This window comes from Vanessa tameamea, chromosome 2, assembly GCF_037043105.1.
Source record: "Vanessa tameamea isolate UH-Manoa-2023 chromosome 2, ilVanTame1 primary haplotype, whole genome shotgun sequence".
Taxonomy (NCBI): domain Eukaryota; kingdom Metazoa; phylum Arthropoda; class Insecta; order Lepidoptera; family Nymphalidae; genus Vanessa; species Vanessa tameamea.
The window spans coordinates 2,906,815-2,932,438 of record NC_087310.1 but is presented as its reverse complement, the minus strand read 5'-3'; the positions used below and the strand labels follow the sequence as shown (position 1 = coordinate 2,932,438).

Sequence of the window (25,624 nt, the reverse complement as noted above, 5' to 3'; positions counted from 1 at the left end):
AACTCTCACACGATTTTTAACTCAAACTTTATAAATTTTTCTTTAATGTTTCAACGCTAACACATTGAAAACGTTAACAAATTTTTCCGAAACAATATTGATTATATGTTATCTGAAAATCAATTAGCGATGTCGATTGAAAACATAATGTGATTATGATTGCGTGATTAGTTGGTCGTACGTTCATTTACCTTAAATAGTCATCCAGAACACGTTCCTTTGTAAAATATAATATCTAAACAAATATTGATAAAGATTTATGATAAATATAATGCAGTTATATTTCGTATTCGCTTCTTTTATATACGAAATTAGAATATAATATATTTATAAAATAATGAACCTATATATTTAAGACAGCACGGTTTGGGATTAATATTTTAGCGGAATAGTTTTAAGATAGAGTATCTAATAGACTTATAATTGTAACAATAATAATTGTAGCATTAAATATTGATGCATTGTTAGTAGAAACGATTATTTTGCCATCGTTGGAATACCATTTGTTCGCTCTGTCTGAAACTCGATTGCTTTTTTCTGTATCCTTTTCATCAAAATCTTCATCATAAATTTCCGTCCCATACTCGTCATCTGACACCGTTCTTTCCTCTGGGTACTGATATATATGCCTGTCATTGCCTGGTATTTCTATAAAAAGAAAAACGACATCAAAAAATGTAATTACATTTTTTCATAAAAATCGTAAAGGCATATTTAATACCCTTGAGTATTCTCGGCCAGTATAACCTAAGCTAATCAAAAAGTTTCTATATTGGTGTGCAATAAATAAAAAAAATGTTATGAATAAAAAAAAAAACAATGATATTGTTTTCATACCGTATAACCTGATTTTGCTCTCCACGTCTCCTAAGGAGTTCTTTGCAACACATATGTAGCTGCCAAGGTCTTCTCTTCGAATGTTCTTGATTGTCATAGACATTTCGGCTTCGAACATCGACTTCTGCCTGACAGTCATCTCGTGATGCTCGGATGGTATTATCAGCTCACCTGCGATGCAATTTATTACTTAAAACATTTGCTTTCAAATCCAATATTAGAATTTCATCTTTCCTCCGCCAAGTTTTATGAAAAATGTAAAAACTTCGGGCAGACACCTAGAGTTTTATATCCGCTTTATAATTTGTTTCTTTTATAATCGTGACGCTTTACCAAGTTAATCATAATTCTATTAGCGGCAAAACAATTTGGTAAATATATTGCGTAACGTTAAAGTCATTACTTGCAACTAATTTATTTAGAACAACACGATAGATTACGCATCTGACGGCCTTTCTTGTATGGGAAGAAATATTTTACTAAGGAATTTTGATTTACAAAATTATATTGGCTTAAACTTAATTTTCTATACATATATAAACTACTACAATAAAAAAAAACTTTCTTGTATTCTTAGTACTAAAATAAAATAAAAAAAAAAAAACGAATCATGTTTTTGAGACGTGGTCGACGCATTTTTGTATTATCACAATTCTCATAAATGAATTAATGGACTAACATCGCGGTAAAACAAAATTACGGTCGCATTCGTAATTCTTCATGTTAATTATTTTCTTACACGTCTTCAATCACAAAAGAAATATTACCTGGATCCTTAACCCAGTAGTTGATTGATTTTGGCGAAGATTCAACGTAGCATTCGAGGGTAACATCTGTGCCTAGTGGCGCACCGACTAGCTGATTCGGTACTTGAATCACTGGATGAACTGCGGATAAATAAATTTCCTTACTGCAAAATTATATTCATAGCGGTGGCATGAGAATAATAATGATAGAAAATCAAATAAAATGACAAAATTAAATTTACAACCGTAAATGGATTCAAAGACGTAAAATGATTGAGCTATTATTCTGCGGAGACGGCGCGCGTCACCCTGAGTTGCGCCTTCCCCTAATTAGTACCGTCTAGCACAACAACGGCGAAACGGAATATGAATGCAGTTCAATCTTATTTCTAGTATCATTTAGACAAAAGCAAAACATCATCTCAGAAATTCAAATAGTAAAATTAATTATTCGATTAATTTTAGTTCAAGTAATTCCATGTCATAAATCAATTTGACCAGTCTACCCGATATCAGGGCACCAGTGGAAATATTCAATATTAGGTACCTGACTAATTCAATATTCATACATATTCAGATAATGCCAATGTTGTCGATTTTAAATATTTGTTAAATGTAAGTTAGATTAGAGTAAATTAGTTTGTGTTTAAATTACTAATATTTTATCTGTTTTACTTTTCTTTACTAGGATTTCTAGGTATTTTATATGCTATTATAAGAGGAGGCAACTAGACATAGGGTTTGTTCATTTTATAACTAACAAAATCTTGCCAACGTTCCATCATGATAATTTTGAATACAGATCTAAATAATTAATTCATTATTATTTGGATGAACCAATAACGTACTCATCGCTGTACTCCAAGTTACGCAAAGTACGTGAAGCAAAATATTTTCGGGATTTATTATTATAAAAAATCCTAATTTGCCTAATTTGACTCAGTGGAAACCTTTCTTTTTATATGACATTAAATTAACGATCCAAATATTCGTGTCTTATGTCAAATTACTTTTTTGACCCATTTTCTGTCGCAACAGTTGGCCCTTGGAGTAGTAGTGCAAAAAGCTTCATTAAAAGTATAACACCTCGCCTTATTGCCTCCACTGGTGACAGGAGGGCTGGTTCGTTTTTGCCCAGAGGATCGGAATTGCGATTTAACGGGGAAATGCTGCTAGCATTCTTGCCACCATTCCACGCGGTCAAAATTTATACAGGAATTATTTTAAATTCATAATTGTATATTTAGGGATTTAATGCTAATAATTCTTATTAAAATGAAATTTTAGTATTGGTATTGTATCTTTTTTAAATAACTACTATGACATTTGGAGTAAACACGCAAATAATCTCGTAGTACCTTAAAGTTTTCTAAATATACCTACCTATATAGAAAACAAATCTTACAAAATTGTAATATTTTTTTGGTTTATGACTCTATCTCAGAGATAAGAGCATAATAGATCTAAATATAAAGATCCAGAGCCAGTTCTATTTTGGGATTTCGATAGTGTTGAAAAAACGAGATAAAAAACGAGCTGAATTTCATTAATTAAAAAAAAATCTTTGAAAGTTACTTTTATATGATATTATTACGTTAATGTAATATTACGTTACTGATATTATAATGTAATATAAAATTTTATTAAGCTAGTTCAAATTCAACTTATATAGCCTTAAAAATCTATACGCAACAAAACAATGTTTGTCCAACATCATTTGCAATATATTTAATTTAATTCAAGTATCTCTATTTCCAACAATGGACTCCTGTTAAGTTAGTTAAGTTAGTTTAATATTTATAACATATGCGACTTATAATTATCCGATTAGTATTAAGTTGAAGAAAAATTTATGAAAAGCTAAAGAACATTTTATGAAAACGTGTAGAAACTTACTTATGATACTTTTAGGGGTACTGATTAAATGAAATGGCAATTAAATTGAATTGCCTTAGAATAGCTACTCATTTCCTGGGTCTTCATAATACAATTTACCTCCATAATTGACTTAATTACCCTCTGGACACTTATGTATAACCCTTGCACATCGCGTGTTACGATTCGATATTTAATTAGGATCCGTTCCCAAAGGGACCGTGACACATAGCCGTCTTGTGGCTTTTGTTTCGATAGTAGGTTAAAATTTTATTATGTTTACTTTTTCACACTTTCATTTCTAATGATAAGTACTGATAGAGTCTCAGATGAAATGCACTTACCAAGAATGCGTGCACACTTTTGTCTCGAAGTATAATACACGGGAAACTTTAACGCCGGAAATACATTCCATATTTTGGCAGTGTATACATTATAATATATGTAACTTTTTTATAATATATTTATCATTTGAATAATCGGCAGTAGTTGATACCACCCGTACATTCGGATGGTACCAACTACCGCTATTTGTCATTGAAATATCATGACATTGTACAATATGGATATATGGATATGGTGTATAATATAGCTAACCTTAATAATAAATTTAAGTTAACATATATTATGTTTATATATATATGTATACATTTTATAACAGAGCTCTATTTTTACTCAATATAACAATAATAAAGTTTATTTCTCTTCACAAAAACAAAACTTGCATAATTAAAAAGTGATATTCTAGGAAGTCTAGATATGTGAAGAGCTGGTGTCTGAGCTGAGCATAATGCCTGTATTACAGATCCCCTTCACGGTAAAACAAGGGCTTTAGTATGATACGATTTCTACTACAGTTTTGGTCTAGAGTATGCTTGGTATGTTGTCACATATTTTATTGGAGATAAATGAAGAAATAAATATTTAGTTTCAATCAAATCCAGCTGATAGATAATATTATCTGCATATTTTGAAACGTTCTATCAGTGAATCGATTAAAAAATCACACTATTTATTGTGAATTCTGTCTTAAATACAAAAAAATTAAATATAAATTTGTATGTATAAAGTAGTTTATACAATATTTAGTTTTTTTTTTTTTTTTTTATTTATTATAGTGAAACAAATATGATCATGTCGCACTTGGGGAACTACAATTACTATAAAAAAAAAGTAAGCGTCTCGGGACGCCTGACAGAAATGATAACTTAAATTGTCCAAGGAGGAGCCTGCCTACCGCTGCCGTATGCGTAAGGGAAGCCAGACAGACTGGTGCCGTAACGCGTTACGTAACGAAGCGGTTTACCCTCCATTAAGATGTTGTCACTTAAATTATTCAAAAGAATTTACTCTATTAGTGATCGTTTACGTTACAGTGTAACGTAACGTAGCGTACGTTACGTACGTAACGTTCAGCAATTTGTAAAAAATACGTAATTGTACTTCATTGAATTATCTTTACAACGGTATGCAAACGATCTTGATTTTATGAACTAGCAAGAGAATCATATTAATAGTTGCCGAAATAAAGGGAAAGAAATTTTCGATCGTTAAGCACTCTCTGATACCTCGCATCATGATCCGCGAACCATAAATAATTTCGTTTTCTTCACGATATAATTATGAAAATCTTGCAAACGTGATTCTTATTTAATTTAATAATTCCTCAACATTCATTTTATCATTGAAAAGTTACCTCAGAATATCTTTTTTATAAAACATCTCGTTTTCAACGGGAACGCGCTATTATATTTTTACTTATAATAATAAAATATCGGCTTACAATGTACGCTTATATGAATCCTCTTGCTCACTGTGGGCGGAACTCCATTACCCGCAATACACAAGTAAGTTCCCATTTCGGAACGTGATATCTTCGTCAACTTTAATACTTCACCTTGGTACCCGAGCACTGCAAACATTAGAATCATTTGTACAAGAGAATGACGTAGTTTGAGCTTGAAATATTGGATATTTCGTATACTTTCATGGGAAGGATTTTAGCTCATTTTGTTTTTCTTTATATGAAACATAAACTTCACTGGATTTTTTTAATTTATTTCATACTAATTTTTCCCATGTGTTAGTTATTTATTAAAATATAGCCTATGACCTTCCTTGGGGTTTAAGCTTGCTTCATACGACAAATTCGCTTAGGTGATTTAGCTGTGAAGGTTTAGTTACTTTCGCATTTATAATATTAGTATAGGTAATATAAATAAATAATAAATATTGGACAACATCACATACATCACTCTGATCCCAATGTAAGTAGCTAAAGCACTTGTGTCATGCAAAATCAAAAGTGACGACGGTACCACAAATACCCAGATCCAACACAACATAGAAAACTAATGAACTTTTTCTACATCGACTCGGCCGAAAACCGAACCCGGGGCCTCGGAGTGGCGTACCCATGAAATCGACCATGGAGGTCATCGAATAATCTATATACATGTGTTATTTCGAATTTATAAATTATTTTTTAATTAGAATTTATAATTTAAAGTATTTATTCTAATCCTTTTTTTTGTCTCCATGACTGTACAACAATATATAACATTTAAAACAAATTAACTCAAGTATCGGTTTTGAATCGTCAATATTTCAAATCCACCGCTATATCGGAAAGGTAATCTTTGTAATTGTTTCAAATTGTAATATATACTATATTACTAAGTTCGTCTGTGACATTTAAATGATAAATTGTTTAACAGTTTTATTGTATTTGTCAAAAAAAAAATCAAATGATATATGACTGGGAGATTAATTAATAACAAATCAATATTCTTTATCCAAATAGGGTTTGCTTGTAAAATTGAATTGTCATTTAACATAATATGATTAATTGTAAATCTGTACTGGTTCGGAATTTAGTTTTTACTGAAAAGAACCGGCAAGAATCTCAGTAGTCAATCTTATCCAATATTTTAAATACAAAGTCAAGTCTGACCGAAACTCAACAAGTAAGTAGCGTCGCACTTTTTTATCATCTATAATCTTGTGTTGTGTTTACAAAGTTAAAAATGTCTTCACAATTTTATTATAGAATATTAATATAATGATATAAAAATAGATCGTTTTGTACGTTCGTAAATAATAATGATTTCGCGTAAATGTAGAATTAATTGATATGTGTCAGTGGTTAGGCCATTCGTCTGCTGAATAAATAATTGATTATATCATATTAATTTATATCGGTTCCTAAATAATTATTGTCGAATAATAAATTACTTATTATTATAAATTGCTTATTTTTTTTCAATTAGATTTTATTATCACTGTACAAATTCATAAGTACGTCGTATTATAATTATTAGTATACAGACAGAACCGTTTGACTTAGATTTTGGTACATGTGATTACGATGTCGTTCCAACTCCTGACAGTTACTGAGAATTTTTCGACAAAAAAACTCAGTATTTTTATATCACTTTTGAACTCATGACCTCGGGATCTGGGCCTTATATCTCGCTACTAGATCAACGAGGCAGATACGATTTACATTACATTAACAGCCTGTAAATTTCCCACTGCTGGGTTAAGGCCTCTCCCTTTGAGGAGAAGGTATGGAGCATATTCCACCACGCTGCTCTAATGCGGGTTGGTGGAATACAAATGTGGCAGAATTTCGTTGAAATTAGCCACATGCTGGTTTCCTCGAGATGTTTTTCTTCACCGCCGAGTCACGAGATGAATGTCACGAAATGAATTATAAACACAAATTAAGAACATAAAAAATCAGTGGTCCTTGCCTGGGTTTGAACCAGCTCCAGACCACTGGGCCAGCTCGGCACGGTTGTACACAGTCTCTTGTAAACGCTGTGAGAGGTATAAACAAACCAGGATCAACATCTAAGACGGATGTCCCTTGTTACTGTAATTACACGCATTCATTTTTCAAGCACAATACAGCTTTATTAACTATTTTTGCTTAGAAAAAACAACCCTTAACACGAGGAAAGTATTATTTAAGTCATATTATATTACGGAACAATAATGTATTTAATAATAACTAGACATAACGTACTCTTTGGTAAGATTTAATTCATAAAAGTTATGTACGATTCGTTTAAAAAATAACCTTAATTTAAAACTTCTTTGTCAAAACGTGAAAAGCAATCATTATTTTTGCGCATAAATTGACTGTTATAGCATTAATTTAAGCATACATTTAAACTTGACACAAAAATCATTTATGAATGAATACCGCATACTACATACGGCTGTGTACATTCCCCTTTATGAATAACTCGATTCAAATAAGAATTTTAGTGATCCGCAAAAGCGTTTTAACATTCGTACAATGCGACCTAGGAGTCTATTCAGTGCGGAACTCTACTAATTACGACAAACTTTAAACAATACTGGACGCGAAACTCATCCCGGGAATAGTCGCCGCGCAGCTCATTGTGGCGCCACGAATGCGGTCACACAGACGTTCGTATTATTATACATATTCAGAAAAACAAAGCCGTCCTTGCGCTATTCAGATAAACTAAGACAAATGAAATATTTTTCCTGCAGCCGGCCGAGTTCGCTGTAATTTGAGGTCACCAAGTTGCTCTGTATTTTTCCAATTACCAGACGTAGATGATTTATTAAAATAGCGAAAGAAGTTTTTGATAAATATTTTATTAAAATTTTTATCCACTTTTTTTATTTTTCATAATTTATATGGTTAATTTTATGTGCTAATTAGTATCGTAATGGCTAAGGGTATTTATTTGTTATCATTAACTATTTATATATATTATAATGTTATTAAGAATTGTAGCATTAGAGCAGCGTGTTGGTATAAGCACTAAGCCAGCTATGTCAATAATAAAATGAATTATTTGTGTGATAAGGAACAGAAATATTTTATGTCTTACTATTTTTTTTACTTCAAGTAGTAGCTTTATTGAAACATATAAGTGTACCCACGATACAACACTATGGGAAACCATGGAGAGTGGTATGCAATAAGAATATATAATTATTTTGATTACAGTTGCAAATAGGAAGCCGGCATACGCTCCAATCGTAATAATGGCGAATGAACTATTTTGATTTTATCTTTTATATATTTCTTACCGTACAAAATTTCACCATATTTTCCGAGAAATGTTTTACAAACATCAAGCAAATTATAATCGGATAATCAGATAACGCGGCGCACATAAAGCTGCTTTCTTATTGTGACAAAACATATAATATAATAAAATACAAAACGGGATATCAATTAAAAATTCTTATTAGAATTCTTTACTTACTCACTTACTTACTCATAATTATATATGATTAATATTTTATCGTTGATCGGGTCGATTTTTAAGTAAGCGTTTTTAATGCGAGCGCTTTCTACCACTCAGTTCAGAAAATTTCTGATTTATAAACGAATAATCTAATAACTTCCAACTAAAACTTAAAATCCGCGATGTGAACCTAGGTCTTCGGTGTCTATAAGCTGGCTACTGGCCAAACGAAGCAATCACATAGCATTTCATTGATCAAATTATATTCTACAGTTTTGGTGCAAATGGAAGAATATAATTTACACTTTAAAACATAAATAATATATATTATAGTTTCTTAGAGAAAAAAACGCTTAACTCTATTGTATTTAAGGAAATCCTGAACGCCAAAAGCTGTTTCCATATTAGTAGCAATAATTGTTTTATTAATTATTTATTTGCTTAAACAAAATATATATTATTTAAGTCTTTTTATATCTTTAGATGATTGTTTATTTATTGAAGAGAGCTGACGATCGGCCTAAAAAAAAACTATGTGTATTAATAGTCACAAACATTAACCATACGAATTATTAATACATTACAAATATGTAATATTAGCTTTAGAGGAACAAAATTATGATTACAATAAAATGTAAAAAAAGGCCAAGTGCGACTCGCGCACGAAGGGTTCCGTACCATAATCTATAAAAACGGCAAAAAAAAAAAATATTTTATATGGGTCCTTAAATATTTTTATTTTATTCTGTTTTTTAGTATTAGTTGTTATAGGTGCAACAAAAATCTGCGAAAATTTTAACTGCCTAACTATGACGGCTCATGAGATATAGCCTGGTGACAGACGGACGGACAAAGGAGTCTTAATAATAGGGTCTCGTTTTACTCTTTGGGTACGGAACCTTAAAAACGACAGCGCTCTTTGAAATAATTTTCTGTTGTATTAGAATTATTATTTTATGCTATCATGCTATGACGACCTTCGTGGTCAAATAGTGTGTACACCGGTTTTCATGGGTACGTAACTCCGAGGACCCGGGATCGATTCCCGGCCGAGTCGATGTAGAAAAAAATCATTAGTTCTCTATGTTGTCTTGGATCTGGGTGTTTGTGGTACCGTCGTTACTTCTGATTTTCCACATCACAAGTGCTTTAGCTACTTAAATTCGGATCAGAGTAATGTATGTGATGTTGTCCAATATTTATTTATTATATTTATTATTATTACATGCTAATATTATTTGTATGTCTGTAAATACCGATTCACATAATCCAACGAATCTGTGTCACATGAAGCTGTCATCTATTCTAATAATATAAATACGAATTTAACTCAGTCTAATTGTCAGTCTGATGCTCTTTCATGGCCAAAGCAAATTTGATAAAATTTGTTATGGTGCCTAACACCTGACGACAGAACCCTAAAACGCGAGCGAAGTCGCAGGCGACAATCACTATGATAATAATTTATTGTTTAAGATTTTGATGTCTATTGATTCTTATTGACTTCGCTCACGTAGGTAATTTTCATCGAAGGCTACCCGACTGTGCAGTACATACTATAATAGTTCTGAAGTATGTACGCGGGCACTAACAGGACGGCATCCGTGATATCCACGTATTTTAGTCGCAAGACTAACGTATTACCTGCATCCTGAGATACGGGAGTATTAACACTTCAAACTTCCTAACTTTTTATTGGATTTCAGATCTGCAGTCTTGTAAGGTAGCCACTAAATCAACGAAGAAGTCCTGAGCGTTGAATATAATTGCGATATATTTGACTAAAATTTACTACGACTGAAATACCATAAATTTCCTACCTTTATTTTTTGCTCCGGTATTATCTCTTACAACTATTTCCTGTCCATCCTCACGTTTCCACATAACCCTCGGCGGTGGAATACCCCTCGCTTTACACGATACTCGGGCTGTCCCACCTTCAGGTACCATCGTATCCCCTGAAGTCTCTTCGGGAATAAAGTCGGGTGGAATAACCACTTCAAGGTATCCCATCTGGTGAAATAAAATACGATTACATATCGAAGCTGTTACCAATTTACATATAATAGAATTTTTAATGTATTAGGACTATTTTAATAAATTATACGAGTTATATTATATATAATAACTAATTGAAATTTTATTACAAATAAGTTAAAAGTGCAACACAAGCCGCGACTAAATTTGTGGAGTTTATGGGTTATGGACCAGTAAGAGTGGCACTAAATTAATTCAAGCTTACTACGGATAAAGTCGATACTATTTTTTTGACCATAATATAGTTTTGACATACTTGAAAAAGTCTGGTTATACTAAACCGCTGAATATTTGATGCCACAAGGGCTCACTGGAATAAACCTAATGAACCGTGTATTCATTTGCGATCCTCTATTGATACGTAATAAAACCAAACCATTTTTGAAAAAGATTAATCACTTGTGATAAAAAATGAAATAATTAAGATAAGAATGTGCTAAAAAGATCATAATCAATGGGCAGTCCAGCTCCACAGACTATAGTGAAATCCGGATTATTATATCTAGGACTCGTAATAAGGTAATGCTGTGTGTAACAGGATTGAAAAATCATCGTTTATTTGTATACATCGATAAAAACCTCTTTCGTACCAATAACTGATGAGACTCCACCAAGAAATAAAGGGAAAACAGCCGGAATCGATCAATAGACGATACGCATCTTTAGACACTCAGCAAATATTGAGAGAGCTTGATCGGGCAGTGCTAATGCATGCAACTTATAATCTTAACCCCTGAATCTCTGGTTTTTTTTTTGCTAGGTAGGCGGACGAGCAAATGTGCCAACTGATTGTCAACACCGCCAATAGACAATGGAGCTGTAAGAATAACCATTCCTTACATCGCCAATGTGACACCTACCTTGGGAACTAAGATGTTATGTCCCTTGTGCCTGTAGTTTTTTCCTGTTTCTGTCTATTCAGAATTATTTAGATAGTGGCCATCTATCATTGATCACAATTGTCTGTTGAAACTTTTACTAGCTATTTTTTAGATAATGTCTTCAATGTTCCTGTAATTATACTGATCCAATCATCCTACAGATGTAAACACAGAAACTCTGCCTTAGCGGTTGAGTTGCTAATAAATATATATTACCTACTAAGACAAATTTTGTTGATAAGGACGAAATAATTTACTAAGTATTATTCAAATATCTTTAATATATTCCATTAAGATAGAACTTTTGTTTACGGTGGGACTTTTTACAAGCCCATCTAGCTATCAACTTTACTTGTTGGTAGAGGTTTTATCAAGCTCGTCTGGGTAGATAATATCCACTCATCATCATATAATCTACCGCCACTCAGTAATACTTAGTTTTGCTTTGTTTCGGTTTAAAGGGTCAGTCAGGTAATAGCACAGGCACAGGGCACTAACATCTTAGTTACAAAATTTGGCGCATTGGTGACGTAAGATATACTAATATATACAGGGCCCATAGCTATGGTTTATGGTAGCTATTTTCGGACAGGTATTTGCCTGTCCAATATACCGATTCTAAATATTGAAAAACAAATAATATGTTCTTTTACTGTCGAAGACGGATACTTTGTATTGCTGTGATACGATTTGCAGGGAGATGCAAATGTAGTTTTACGAGAACAAGGGGTATAACATTTTTATATCCCAAAGCCGTTACAGCATTATTGGTATAAGGAATGGTTTATACAAGTAACATAGCCAATGTTGACTGGCAAAGGAGACCACTGACCATCAGCCGGTCAATTAGCTCATCTACCTTCCTTGTAAAAAAACAGAGTTGTCTAATTACAAAGACTGTGTCACGTTTGCCGTGAAGCTACTACTTGTTCGGAATTTTGATTACACTGAAAAGAACTGGCTAGAGAGTAAAATATAAAAAGGTGTTTTCAAAGTCATTGCTGCAATTTGTTTCATTTTTTTAAATTTGGAAACAGAAACTTGCAACTGTCATGTTTATAGTACGTAATATGTAAATATAATTATAATAATTGTATTATATTTTGTTATTTCATTGCTAAATGTATAATCTGTCCGTTTGTATCCCTTCCATTTTTAATAAAATTACTTTGTTAATGTAATTGGTAACTGAATACATAATTACATAGTATATAATGATTGATTGTAGGAAAACTGATACCTACTATTGATATATAAAAAGTATATAATATTTACGGACATGGCCACAAATTAAAATTTGATGAAAATGAAATACTTAAATACGTTATTTTATTCTATTATCTCAAAGTAGATATCTTTTAAAAAACAGTTGGTTTACACTTCATCATGAATGATGATGTTATCCAGAATGTTGTCAGCCTAGGATCTTTATATGAGAGACTATCTAACTGTATAGTATGTAAATGATGACAAGTATATAAACAAGTAAATCAGATACCAGTGGAGATAGATGGTGCAGGACAAATAGTACGTACTTTCCAAATCACGGTATAATAACAATGCTAATTTTCTCACTGCGGTTGAGAGTTTCTTGGTCTAGGATTGGAACTAAAACATATAAACTGCAGCCGTACAAGTAGCCCGTTAGCTTGAGTCTGCAATAAATAGTTCCCTAGGCGAATCGATTCACAAGCAGCTTTCAGAAAATGATTTATATCGTGCAGTATTTCGGCTCAATAATCACATTTTAAATTAATTGAAACCTTTTCAGTACTGAGCACGATATATTGAAGCGGGCGTCGAATATTAAATAGACAGAACGGGCAATTTGCTTTACGATTCTCGTGAATGGTAATTTTATTATTGCTTCAACGATGGTGAATTTTTTAAATTTATTATGATACGCTTTCGAAAAAGATTGTGATATTTATATAAAGAGCGAAATGCATATGAAAAATAATGAGACCCTCGAGGGACGCGCGGATGTGTAGCATCGATATTGATGGGTATTGAATAAATTGATAATTAAAGAAAATAGAGCTTCGTTACTAAAGTAAATAAAGCAATAAAGTATATTGTAACATACGCGCCACGCACACATATACGTAGAAATTGGCGGCAGAGAGGTGGCATGACTATTAATATCTCGAAAACTTTTTAAATGTTTACATAATCCCAATCAGAGTCGGATGGCTACAAGGCAGTCGCTGTGTCCATCCCTTGGGGCGTTTTCACAATAACCCAAACTTAATCGTACATTACAAGGAATTCTCAGAATGCCCTCAAGAGGCATTAGAAATATATTCAAATTTATGCCAAGAAATGAAGAAGCATTGAAACTCCTTTAATTTTCATTTATCATTTCAATTATGAAAAAAATATTGAACTTTTAAAATAAATTTCTTAATAATGGTTACAATTCATAACCGTAAGGAGGGACACGGCTTTGATCTTAGCATATTGATGTTAGAATATTTAGTTAAGAACAACTATTTTACCTATTTCGAAATAACATTATATCATGTCATTTTAAAGAAAATAAAGTAAAAGTTTAATTTCAAGTCATTATAAGCGAACAATAATCCTCTTAAAAATATTTCATAATGGTTAAACTTTTAACGTCATAAAATTAAATATCTAAATAGCGAATTCAACCACGTTTAACAAGATATAGTTATATATCGCTGCGATTAATATTGACAATAAGTATATATTAAATTTCCTACCCCACATTAAAGAAAATAAATTTGAATATATATGTTCTAAGTAGTAGCTAAGAGGTATGTGTAATATATATTCTAATGTTTTGTGTAACGAACGCAACACAGATATAATATAAGATGCAAGAATACGCACAGATATATAAAACAGTAAAAAATATTTTTAAACTTCGAATAATAAATGCTTAATAGAATGAACTCACTTGACTTTTCATGGGATCTGTGTTTATTTGGCACATGTATTGTCCTCGGTCCTCCTCTTGTACGTTCTTTATGTGCAAGTACCAAGTTGAATGATCCGCGTGCGAAACTGATACGCGGTGGTTGTGCGTGATCACGTGTTCATGGATCGCCTGTATAGCCTTTGTGTCCGCCTTCACCCAGCCCACCTGAATACAGCGTGATTTATTAAAATTACAAATTAATTTTCTTTTCGTCACGTCATTATATTCTTGCTTCCATTCTTAATTTTTGGGTTATTTTTAGCTCGTTACGATAAATTTGAAAATATTCTTTCTTATTTATATCGTTTATACCTCAAGTGAGAAATGTAAAGAACCAGTTGTCGCCCGCGGTTACGTTCGCGTTTCATGTGTTAGGAATAAAAAGTATAAGTCATTCTTTGGAATTCAAGCTTCCTTGATACCAAATTTCATCATATTCATTACATTACATTACATTAACAGCCTGTAAATTTACCACTGCTGGGCTAAGGCCTCCTCTCCGTTTGAGGAGAAGATTTGGAGCATATTCCACCACATTGCTCCAATGCGGGTTGGTGGAATACACATGTGGCAGAATTAGACACATGCAGGTTTTCTCACGATATTTTCCTTCATCGCTGAAAACGAGATGAATAAACACAAATTAAGCACATGAAAATTTAGTGGTGCTTGTTTGGGTTTGAACTCGAAATCATCAGTTAAAATGCACGCGTCAGAACCACTGGGCCATCTCGGCTCCTCCTCATCATCATATTCAGTTCAGTAGTTTGACCGTGAAAGAACAGATATACAGACGGAGTTACTTTCGCATTTATAATATTAATATAGAAGAGATTCATTAAATATTTATAATTATTAGTATTAGTAGTGGAAATATCTTATTAAGGACTTAATTCGGCTCCTTAAACAAAAATAAATATAAAAAAAAAAAACGTTAACTTTTCATTATTCACATATTAATATAAACAATTATTAAGTCGATAAGAGCTGTCTGGTTCGTATTAAAACTAATTGTCTTTTGTCTTTATAAATATTCATTTCGGACAAAACAGTTAAATAAAACTTCGTACAGACAGATTATATTAATTACACTACTGTTATTTTAAATAGCAGCATTAATAAAATATACAGCGAAAAGCTTTTCACTTTATATTCTTTAAAAAGAACAGCTGGTTTTGTTAATTGAATTTATTGTAAGATACGGCTATTGTATATACGTAACTCTGAGCTACGAGTTTAAAAAAAAAATCATAGTGAATGAAAAAATATTGTATTTTTATTGAGCGTATTTGGAAACTATAACTCATGGTTTTATTTAATTTTGCATATCACGAATCAAGAACGGCTGTAAGGTTTACATTTAAAATATCGAGCTTCATATTATTTTAACGTAATATCGAAACGACAATTTCCGATTTTTTATTATTAACCGATACGACCTTTCGCAACGTAGAAGATGTAATTTCACTATGGAATATTTTGCAATTGCGCAAAGTATTGTATCGTGCAAATCTCTGCGCGTTCACGGCACTTTCTATCCCCTTATTTTTTTACTTCGATGGAGCGGTATGTCACGACCTGAGCGATAAAGCGCTATAGTAACTGATTTTACGTGCATTACAAGGCAAATTAACACTAATTATTTCTCGATTGGTTGTCTGAGACTCAAACTCATGATACATGATCTTAAAAAAAGTTTGTCACTTAACAAAGTGAGTTATAGGAGCTTTAAAATATTATTTACTATTAGCTCGCTCTGCTTCGCACGGGAGCAATTAATAATTACGATCTAGTTTTAAATCAACAATAGATTTAAAACTAATCTCAACGCGTACTATATAATGTTACCACCAAGTTGTAATTTAATAGAATTTACTAGTACGGTATTCGAATTTCAGTCATCCTTGCGGGCTCATAATTTATAGGCTTTATGTACAAGGTGTCAATAACCGAAGCATTTCACCATATTAGTCAACATAAATGATTAGTGTGCAATTTATGTTTGAGGAGATAAGGCATTCATAACTTAGTGTAAATACAAATAGCCTGTCAGTAGTTCGATAAACTACTTAAATTGCTATTCAAATATAAGATTCGAAAATTGATTTGACTAATTTACTCTTTTAAAAAATATATATATGCAATGTAAGTATTAATTTAATTTTGACGAGCCATGATGGCCCAGTGGTTAGAACGCGAGCATCTTAACCGATGATTTCGGGTACAAACCCAGGCAGGCACCACTGGATTTTCATATGCTTAATTTGTGTTTATAATTCATCTCGTTCTCGGCGGTGAAGGAAAACATCGTGAGGAAACCTGCATGTGTCTAATTTCAACGAAATTCTGCCACATGTGTATTCCACCAACCCGCAATGGAGCAGCGTGGTGGAATATGCTCCAAACCTTCTCCTCAAAGGGAGAGGAGGCCTTAGCCCAGCAGTGGGAAATTTACTTTATTCAATATAGAAGCATTATACTTAATTATTGATAGTCAAATTAAACACTACCACCGGTTCGGAAAAGGAAACACCCTGACCTGAGAAGAACCGGCGAAAGAAACTCAGCAGGTCTTTTTTTTTTTGTCATTCTAATTAAATACATATATTGAATATGAATAGAAATAGCCCGGAGGCGATCGTTTCATTCCCAAGGTGTGCCTAACTTGCACATTTGCACATTGCACAACTTGCAATGAGAGAGCCTAGGTATAATTGGTTCCGGTTACATACGGAAAATTTCAAGCCCTTCTACAGCCCTTTTAGCACGTCACTAGACCACTGAAGTAAGGTAACAAGAAGGTACTCACTCTGTAATTTCCTAAATTTACGACTATACACTTGAAAGTTGCATCGCGGCCGATCGGGACTGTCAGATTGGTGATTGGCTCCCCGAATTCCGGTACTTCTACACCTCCTGCAGACAAAATTTTGTATGAGAAAATAACGCAAAATATTTTATTACAAACACGTCATAGCCCGTTGAAAAATCAATGTTGAGTTTTCAAACCCAACTATAATTGTCGTAATTTTTTTTACACATTTAAGTCATCGTGTTATATTTGTGCGTGAGCCTAATCGTAGATGCTATTTTAGTTATTATGAGACTTTGAATTCAAAATAATAACATAACCGTATATAGTATATTGAATTTTAAATTATTGAACTTAAAAAATTAGAATATGATATTAAATTAATGTAATGTATTTGATATTGTCCAATATTTATTTATTTATAATATTATCTCAACACAATTTCCGCTTAAATGTTTATAATACATTTTACTTTATTAATAAACCTTTGTAAATATAACATATATTATGGGGAAAATTGTATTTAGAATAGCAATTATGTATGTTGAACTCGAAGAAATATTATATCCAGCCAAGAAACCATAATATCCAATTAAAACAATATAATTAGTTGAAACATTCGATCTTCAGCGTAGCAGTGCAAATACGATTATAACAGATATGAGCACTCATTGTCTCCATTATATAACAATACTAGTATTGCCGTTTGGTTATAGAATATACTAGCTGTGCCCGCGACTTCGTGCGTGTCAAAAAAGTTATTATTGTAACCTAAGTTACTCCTTATTATATTAGCTATCTGCCAGTGAAAGTCCCGTCAAAATCGGTCCAGCCGTTCCAGAGATTAGCCGGAACAAACAGACAGACAGACAAAAATTTAAAAAGATGTTGTTTTGGTTTATGTACCGTGTATACATTTAGAAAAAGCAGTTATTTTACAATTAGTTTTCACATTCTTTTAACATATCTCCTGTAACGATTGACTGGTTTCACTCTTACTTGCACGGTCGCCGGCATCGAGTGCGACTTAACGACACTTTTTCTGACTGGACTTCTGTCAAAGCCGGCGTACCGCAAGGTGGCGTGACGTCTCCACTCCTATTTTCAATTTTTATTAATACTATTACTAAATATATTTTTTCTTCCTACCACCTGTATGCTGACGATCTCCAGATTTAAATGCACACAAGCTTAGATTTGCCTAGTACGATAGGTACCATAAATAAAGACCTCGAACGTATCAACAGATGGAGCAGAGAGTTTGGTTTGCAGGTTAATCCATCCAAATCGCAAGCTATAATTATCGGAAGTCAACAGCTTATTTCGCGGATTAATTGCTCGAATGTGCCTCAAATCACTTTTGCCGGTGTCATTATTATATCCCCCACAGTGAAACAGTCAAGAACTTGGGTATAACATTTGATACATTTTTGTCGTGGGATCCACAGATATGTGAAGTTAGCAGGAAAATATTTTCATCTATCGATTCACTAAGAAGGTTGCGTAATTTTCTTCCTTTTCCAACTAAAGTTGCTCTTGCCCAGTCTCTTCTTCATCCTATCCTTGATTACGCCGATACTTGCTATCTAGACTTAAGGGAGGATCAGCTGAATAAACTTGAGCGTCTCCAAAACCTCTGTATTCGGTTCATATTTGGACTTCGCAAGTATGACCACGTCTCTGAGTTTCGTGAAGGGGTTAAGTGGCTTCCCATACGTCTTCGCAGGAGTACGCACATACTATCTCTTCTATATTATTCAGTCCTATTCTCCCTTCGTATTTAAAGGAAGACTTTGAATTTCTGTGTGACTCCCATAATAGATCGCTTCGTTCCAGTGAACGTCTCACATTGAAAATTCGCAATAACTCCACTACTTATTACAGCAAGTCTTTTTGTATTGAAGCAGCACGATTATGGAATACCCTTCCGTTACACATCAGACATGCGAAATCACTTGAAACTTTTAAAAATAAAGTTAAGGAATACTATTTAAGACTTTAAGTTTGCTGTCTATTACATTATCACTAGCTATTCATATTTGTATTCGATTATACTCGTACATAAGTTTATGACACGCTGTCTATATCTATATCTATATCTATATGTATGTATGTATGTATGTATGTATGTATGTATGTATGTATGTATGTATGTATGTATGTATGTATGTATGTATGTATGTATGTATGTATGTATGTATGTATGTATGTATGTATGTATGTATGTATGTATGTATGTATGTATGTATGTATGTATGTATGTATGTATGTATGTATGTATGTATGTATGTATGTATGTATGTATGTATGTATGTATGTATGTATGTATGTATGTATGTATGTATGTATGTATGTATGTATGTATGTATGTATGTATGTATGTATGTATGTATGTATGTATGTATGTATGTATGTATGTATGTATGTATGTATGTATGTATGTATGTATGTATGTATGTATGTATGTATGTATGTATGTATGTATGTATGTATGTATGTATGTATGTATGTATGTATGTATGTATGTATGTATGTATGTATGTATGTATGTATGTATGTATGTATGTATGTATGTATGTATGTATGTATGTATGTATGTATGTATGTATGTATGTATGTATGTATGTATGTATGTATGTATGTATGTATGTATGTATGTATGTATGTATGTATGTATGTATGTATGTATGTATGTATGTATGTATGTATGTATGTATGTATGTATGTATGTATGTATGTATGTATGTATGTATGTATGTATGTATGTATGTATGTATGTATGTATGTATGTATGTATGTATGTATGTATGTATGTATGTATGTATGTATGTATGTATGTATGTATGTATGTATGTATGTATGTATGTATGTATGTATGTATGTATGTATGTATGTATGTATGTATGTATGTATGTATGTATGTATGTATGTATGTATGTATGTATGTATGTATGTATGTATGTATGTATGTATGTATGTATGTATGTATGTATGTATGTATGTATGTATGTATGTATGTATGTATGTATGTATGTATGTATGTATGTATGTATGTATGTATGTATGTATGTATGTATGTATGTATGTATGTATGTATGTATGTATGTATGTATGTATGTATGTATGTATGTATGTATGTATGTATGTATGTATGTATGTATGTATGTATGTATGTATGTATGTATGTATGTATGTATGTATGTATGTATGTATGTATGTATGTATGTATGTATGTATGTATGTATGTATGTATGTATGTATGTATGTATGTATGTATGTATGTATGTATGTATGTATGTATGTATGTATGTATGTATGTATGTATGTATGTATGTATGTATGTATGTATGTATGTATGTATGTATGTATGTATGTATGTATGTATGTATGTATGTATGTATGTATGTATGTATGTATGTATGTATGTATGTATGTATGTATGTATGTATGTATGTATGTATGTATGTATGTATGTATGTATGTATGTATGTATGTATGTATGTATGTATGTATGTATGTATGTATGTATGTATGTATGTATGTATGTATGTATGTATGTATGTATGTATGTATGTATGTATGTATGTATGTATGTATGTATGTATGTATGTATGTATGTATGTATGTATGTATGTATGTATGTATGTATGTATGTATGTATGTATGTATGTATGTATGTATGTATGTATGTATGTATGTATGTATGTATGTATGTATGTATGTATGTATGTATGTATGTATGTATGTATGTATGTATGTATGTATGTATGTATGTATGTATGTATGTATGTATGTATGTATGTATGTATGTATGTATGTATGTATGTATGTATGTATGTATGTATGTATGTATGTATGTATGTATGTATGTATGTATGTATGTATGTATGTATGTATGTATGTATGTATGTATGTATGTATGTATGTATGTATGTATGTATGTATGTATGTATGTATGTATGTATGTATGTATGTATGTATGTATGTATGTATGTATGTATGTATGTATGTATGTATGTATGTATGTATGTATGTATGTATGTATGTATGTATGTATGTATGTATGTATGTATGTATGTATGTATGTATGTATGTATGTATGTATGTATGTATGTATGTATGTATGTATGTATGTATGTATGTATGTATGTATGTATGTATGTATGTATGTATGTATGTATGTATGTATGTATGTATGTATGTATGTATGTATGTATGTATGTATGTATGTATGTATGTATGTATGTATGTATGTATGTATGTATGTATGTATGTATGTATGTATGTATGTATGTATGTATGTATGTATGTATGTATGTATGTATGTATGTATGTATGTATGTATGTATGTATGTATGTATGTATGTATGTATGTATGTATGTATGTATGTATGTATGTATGTATGTATGTATGTATGTATGTATGTATGTATGTATGTATGTATGTATGTATGTATGTATGTATGTATGTATGTATGTATGTATGTATGTATGTATGTATGTATGTATGTATGTATGTATGTATGTATGTATGTATGTATGTATGTATGTATGTATGTATGTATGTATGTATGTATGTATGTATGTATGTATGTATGTATGTATGTATGTATGTATGTATGTATGTATGTATGTATGTATGTATGTATGTATGTATGTATGTATGTATGTATGTATGTATGTATGTATGTATGTATGTATGTATGTATGTATGTATGTATGTATGTATGTATGTATGTATGTATGTATGTATGTATGTATGTATGTATGTATGTATGTATGTATGTATGTATGTATGTATGTATGTATGTATGTATGTATGTATGTATGTATGTATGTATGTATGTATGTATGTATGTATGTATGTATGTATGTATGTATGTATGTATGTATGTATGTATGTATGTATGTATGTATGTATGTATGTATGTATGTATGTATGTATGTATGTATGTATGTATGTATGTATGTATGTATGTATGTATGTATGTATGTATGTATGTATGTATGTATGTATGTATGTATGTATGTATGTATGTATGTATGTATGTATGTATGTATGTATGTATGTATGTATGTATGTATGTATGTATGTATGTATGTATGTATGTATGTATGTATGTATGTATGTATGTATGTATGTATGTATGTATGTATGTATGTATGTATGTATGTATGTATGTATGTATGTATGTATGTATGTATGTATGTATGTATGTATGTATGTATGTATGTATGTATGTATGTATGTATGTATGTATGTATGTATGTATGTATGTATGTATGTATGTATGTATGTATGTATGTATGTATGTATGTATGTATGTATGTATGTATGTATGTATGTATGTATGTATGTATGTATGTATGTATGTATGTATGTATGTATGTATGTATGTATGTATGTATGTATGTATGTATGTATGTATGTATGTATGTATGTATGTATGTATGTATGTATGTATGTATGTATGTATGTATGTATGTATGTATGTATGTATGTATGTATGTATGTATGTATGTATGTATGTATGTATGTATGTATGTATGTATGTATGTATGTATGTATGTATGTATGTATGTATGTATGTATGTATGTATGTATGTATGTATGTATGTATGTATGTATGTATGTATGTATGTATGTATGTATGTATGTATGTATGTATGTATGTATGTATGTATGTATGTATGTATGTATGTATGTATGTATGTATGTATGTATGTATGTAAGTATGTATGTATGTATGTATGTATGTATGTATGTATGTATGTATGTATGTATGTATGTATGTATGTATGTATGTATGTATGTATGTATGTATGTATGTAAGTAAGTAAGTATGTATGTATGTATGTATGTATGTATGTATGTATGTATGTATGTATGTATGTATGTATGTATGTATGTATGTATGTATGTATGTATGTAAGTAAGTATGTACGTATGTATGTATGTATGTATGTATGTATGTATGTATGTATGTATGTATGTATGTATGTATGTAAGTAAGTATGTACGTATGTATGTACGTACGTATGTACGTACGTATGTATGTACGTATGTACGTACGTATGTATGTACGTATGTATGTACGTATGTATGTATGTATGTACGTACGTATGTATGTATGTATGTATGTATGTATGTATGTATGTATGTATGTATGTATGTATGTATGTATGTATGTATGTATGTATGTATGTATGTACGTACGTACGTACGTATGTATGTATGTATGTATGTATGTATGTATGTATGTATGTATGTATGTATGTATGTATGTATGTATGTATGTATGTATGTATGTATGTATGTATGTATGTATGTATGTATGTATGTATGTATGTATGTATGTATGTATGTATGTATGTATGTATGTATGTATGTATGTATGTATGTATGTATGTATGTATGTATGTATGTATGTATGTATGTATGTATGTATGTATGTATGTATGTATGTATGTATGTATGTATGTATGTATGTATGTATGTATGTATGTATGTATGTATGTATGTATGTATGTATGTATGTATGTATGTATGTATGTATGTATGTATGTATGTATGTATGTATGTATGTATGTATGTATGTATGTATGTATGTATGTATGTATGTATGTATGTATGTATGTATGTATGTATGTATGTATGTATGTATGTATGTATGTATGTATGTATGTATGTATGTATGTATGTATGTATGTATGTATGTATGTATGTATGTATGTATGTATGTATGTATGTATGTATGTATGTATGTATGTATGTATGTATGTATGTATGTATGTATGTATGTATGTATGTATGTATGTATGTACGGGTATATCTGTATATGTAGGCGTAGGTATGTATGTTTATATGTTTCGATATATATGTATACGTATTTGTGTAGTGTATTTATCTTGTTTAGTGTAATAATTTGTGTATAAATGTAGTTTCATATAGTATTTAACCTCTGTGCTGTATACCCACTTTCCGCTTTTTCACATTAACTCCTTCACGCTGGTTGTCTGGAAGAAATAGCTCTTAAGCGATAAGACCGCCTGTTGCACATTTCTTTTTTTTTAATATTGTGTTATTGAATGTAAGTTTTTTCTTGTGTGTGTACAATAAAGAGTTATTATTATTATTATTACAAACAGACACTATTTTAGACCCTCTGCATATTTCAGTAATTTTATTAAAACACCAATTCGTAGTTTATATAGATCAAGAAAAAAAATTTAGAGGTGACACAATGGATTTTACTGGAAGATAAAATCTAAACTATACTCGGGCTGGTTAAATGAAGAAATGGTATATATATATTTATACGATATTTGGTTCTAAAATGAAATATTTTTTTGATAACAAATTGCAGTGGTAGAACTTAAAAAACATTCGAGGCATCGTGGGATACCTCGTTGGAATGCAGTTGATTTCGCTGTATATGATTTATTAAATAACAGAGACAATGAAATTAAATAACGTTTGAACCAACCGGTAGGTGGATAGATACTGTAAACGACGTAAAATAACTGCTTCCAAACAGTAAACATACAAACAGTCGAACTTAAATAGAAAGACTTTACAAATAAAAGTAGCCCGTATATGGAATTACGAACGTAATTGCTTTTAATATTCCATATTACACAATCATCAATGTATAAGTTATGTCATTAAAATTTTAAACAAGAAAACACAAGAGTCGTGGAACACTTTAAATCAGTTCGTGATAACAATAGCATGAATCGCGTCTTAAGACTGACGAAACAGGAAAGGAATCACAAGTTTGCGGTTCGTGTGCTTGCTTATCTGCGATGTCACTGTGAAGTTGCGAGCTTGTTGCTGTTGCGCGCTTGATACTGTCAGATGCAATTGCTCTCAAGCAAAGACCGTGCACCAAACTCACAACTCAAGTTTCGTGGATTAATACCAAGTTTATTGATTGGGTTTATCTAAAGGCAACGTTATAAACTGTTAATATTATACAGGACATCATAGTTACGACCATAAATACCCGTTAAATCGGAACAATACGAAATATTATTTGTAATTTCTTAGTTAAATATTATAATTGCTCAGTGAATTGCTACAACTCATGTAGGAATGTACAAGGGTATACCACTAGCAAAATGTGTCTATATAAATCCACTTAATATCGTCACGAACGGATAAATAAGGTGAAAGACGAATGGCTTCGAACCCGGAACCTTGCCAGCCGCTAAACCATTAAGGCAGTTCAGCCTTCTACTAAGATGACCCTCTC

The 25,624-nt window shown here is 31.4% G+C and overlaps 1 protein-coding gene across 1 annotated transcript in view; it reads right to left on the bottom strand.

Annotated features, from left to right (window-relative positions):
- Nucleotides 1-297: 297 nt before the first annotated feature.
- The window catches only part of LOC113398921 (lachesin-like), a 66,316-nt gene continuing 40,989 nt past the window's right edge, over nt 298-25,624 (bottom strand). The window contains exons 2-8 of the mRNA XM_026637865.2: nt 17,367-17,473; nt 14,537-14,722; nt 10,516-10,708; nt 5,242-5,370; nt 1,605-1,724; nt 838-1,008; nt 298-648 (exon numbers count right to left, since the gene is read on the bottom strand). Coding sequence (XP_026493650.1) covers nt 395-648; nt 838-1,008; nt 1,605-1,724; nt 5,242-5,370; nt 10,516-10,708; nt 14,537-14,722; nt 17,367-17,473 — 1,160 coding nt within the window. The 3' untranslated portion in view covers nt 298-394. The remainder of the gene's footprint in view (nt 649-837; nt 1,009-1,604; nt 1,725-5,241; nt 5,371-10,515; nt 10,709-14,536; nt 14,723-17,366; nt 17,474-25,624) is intronic.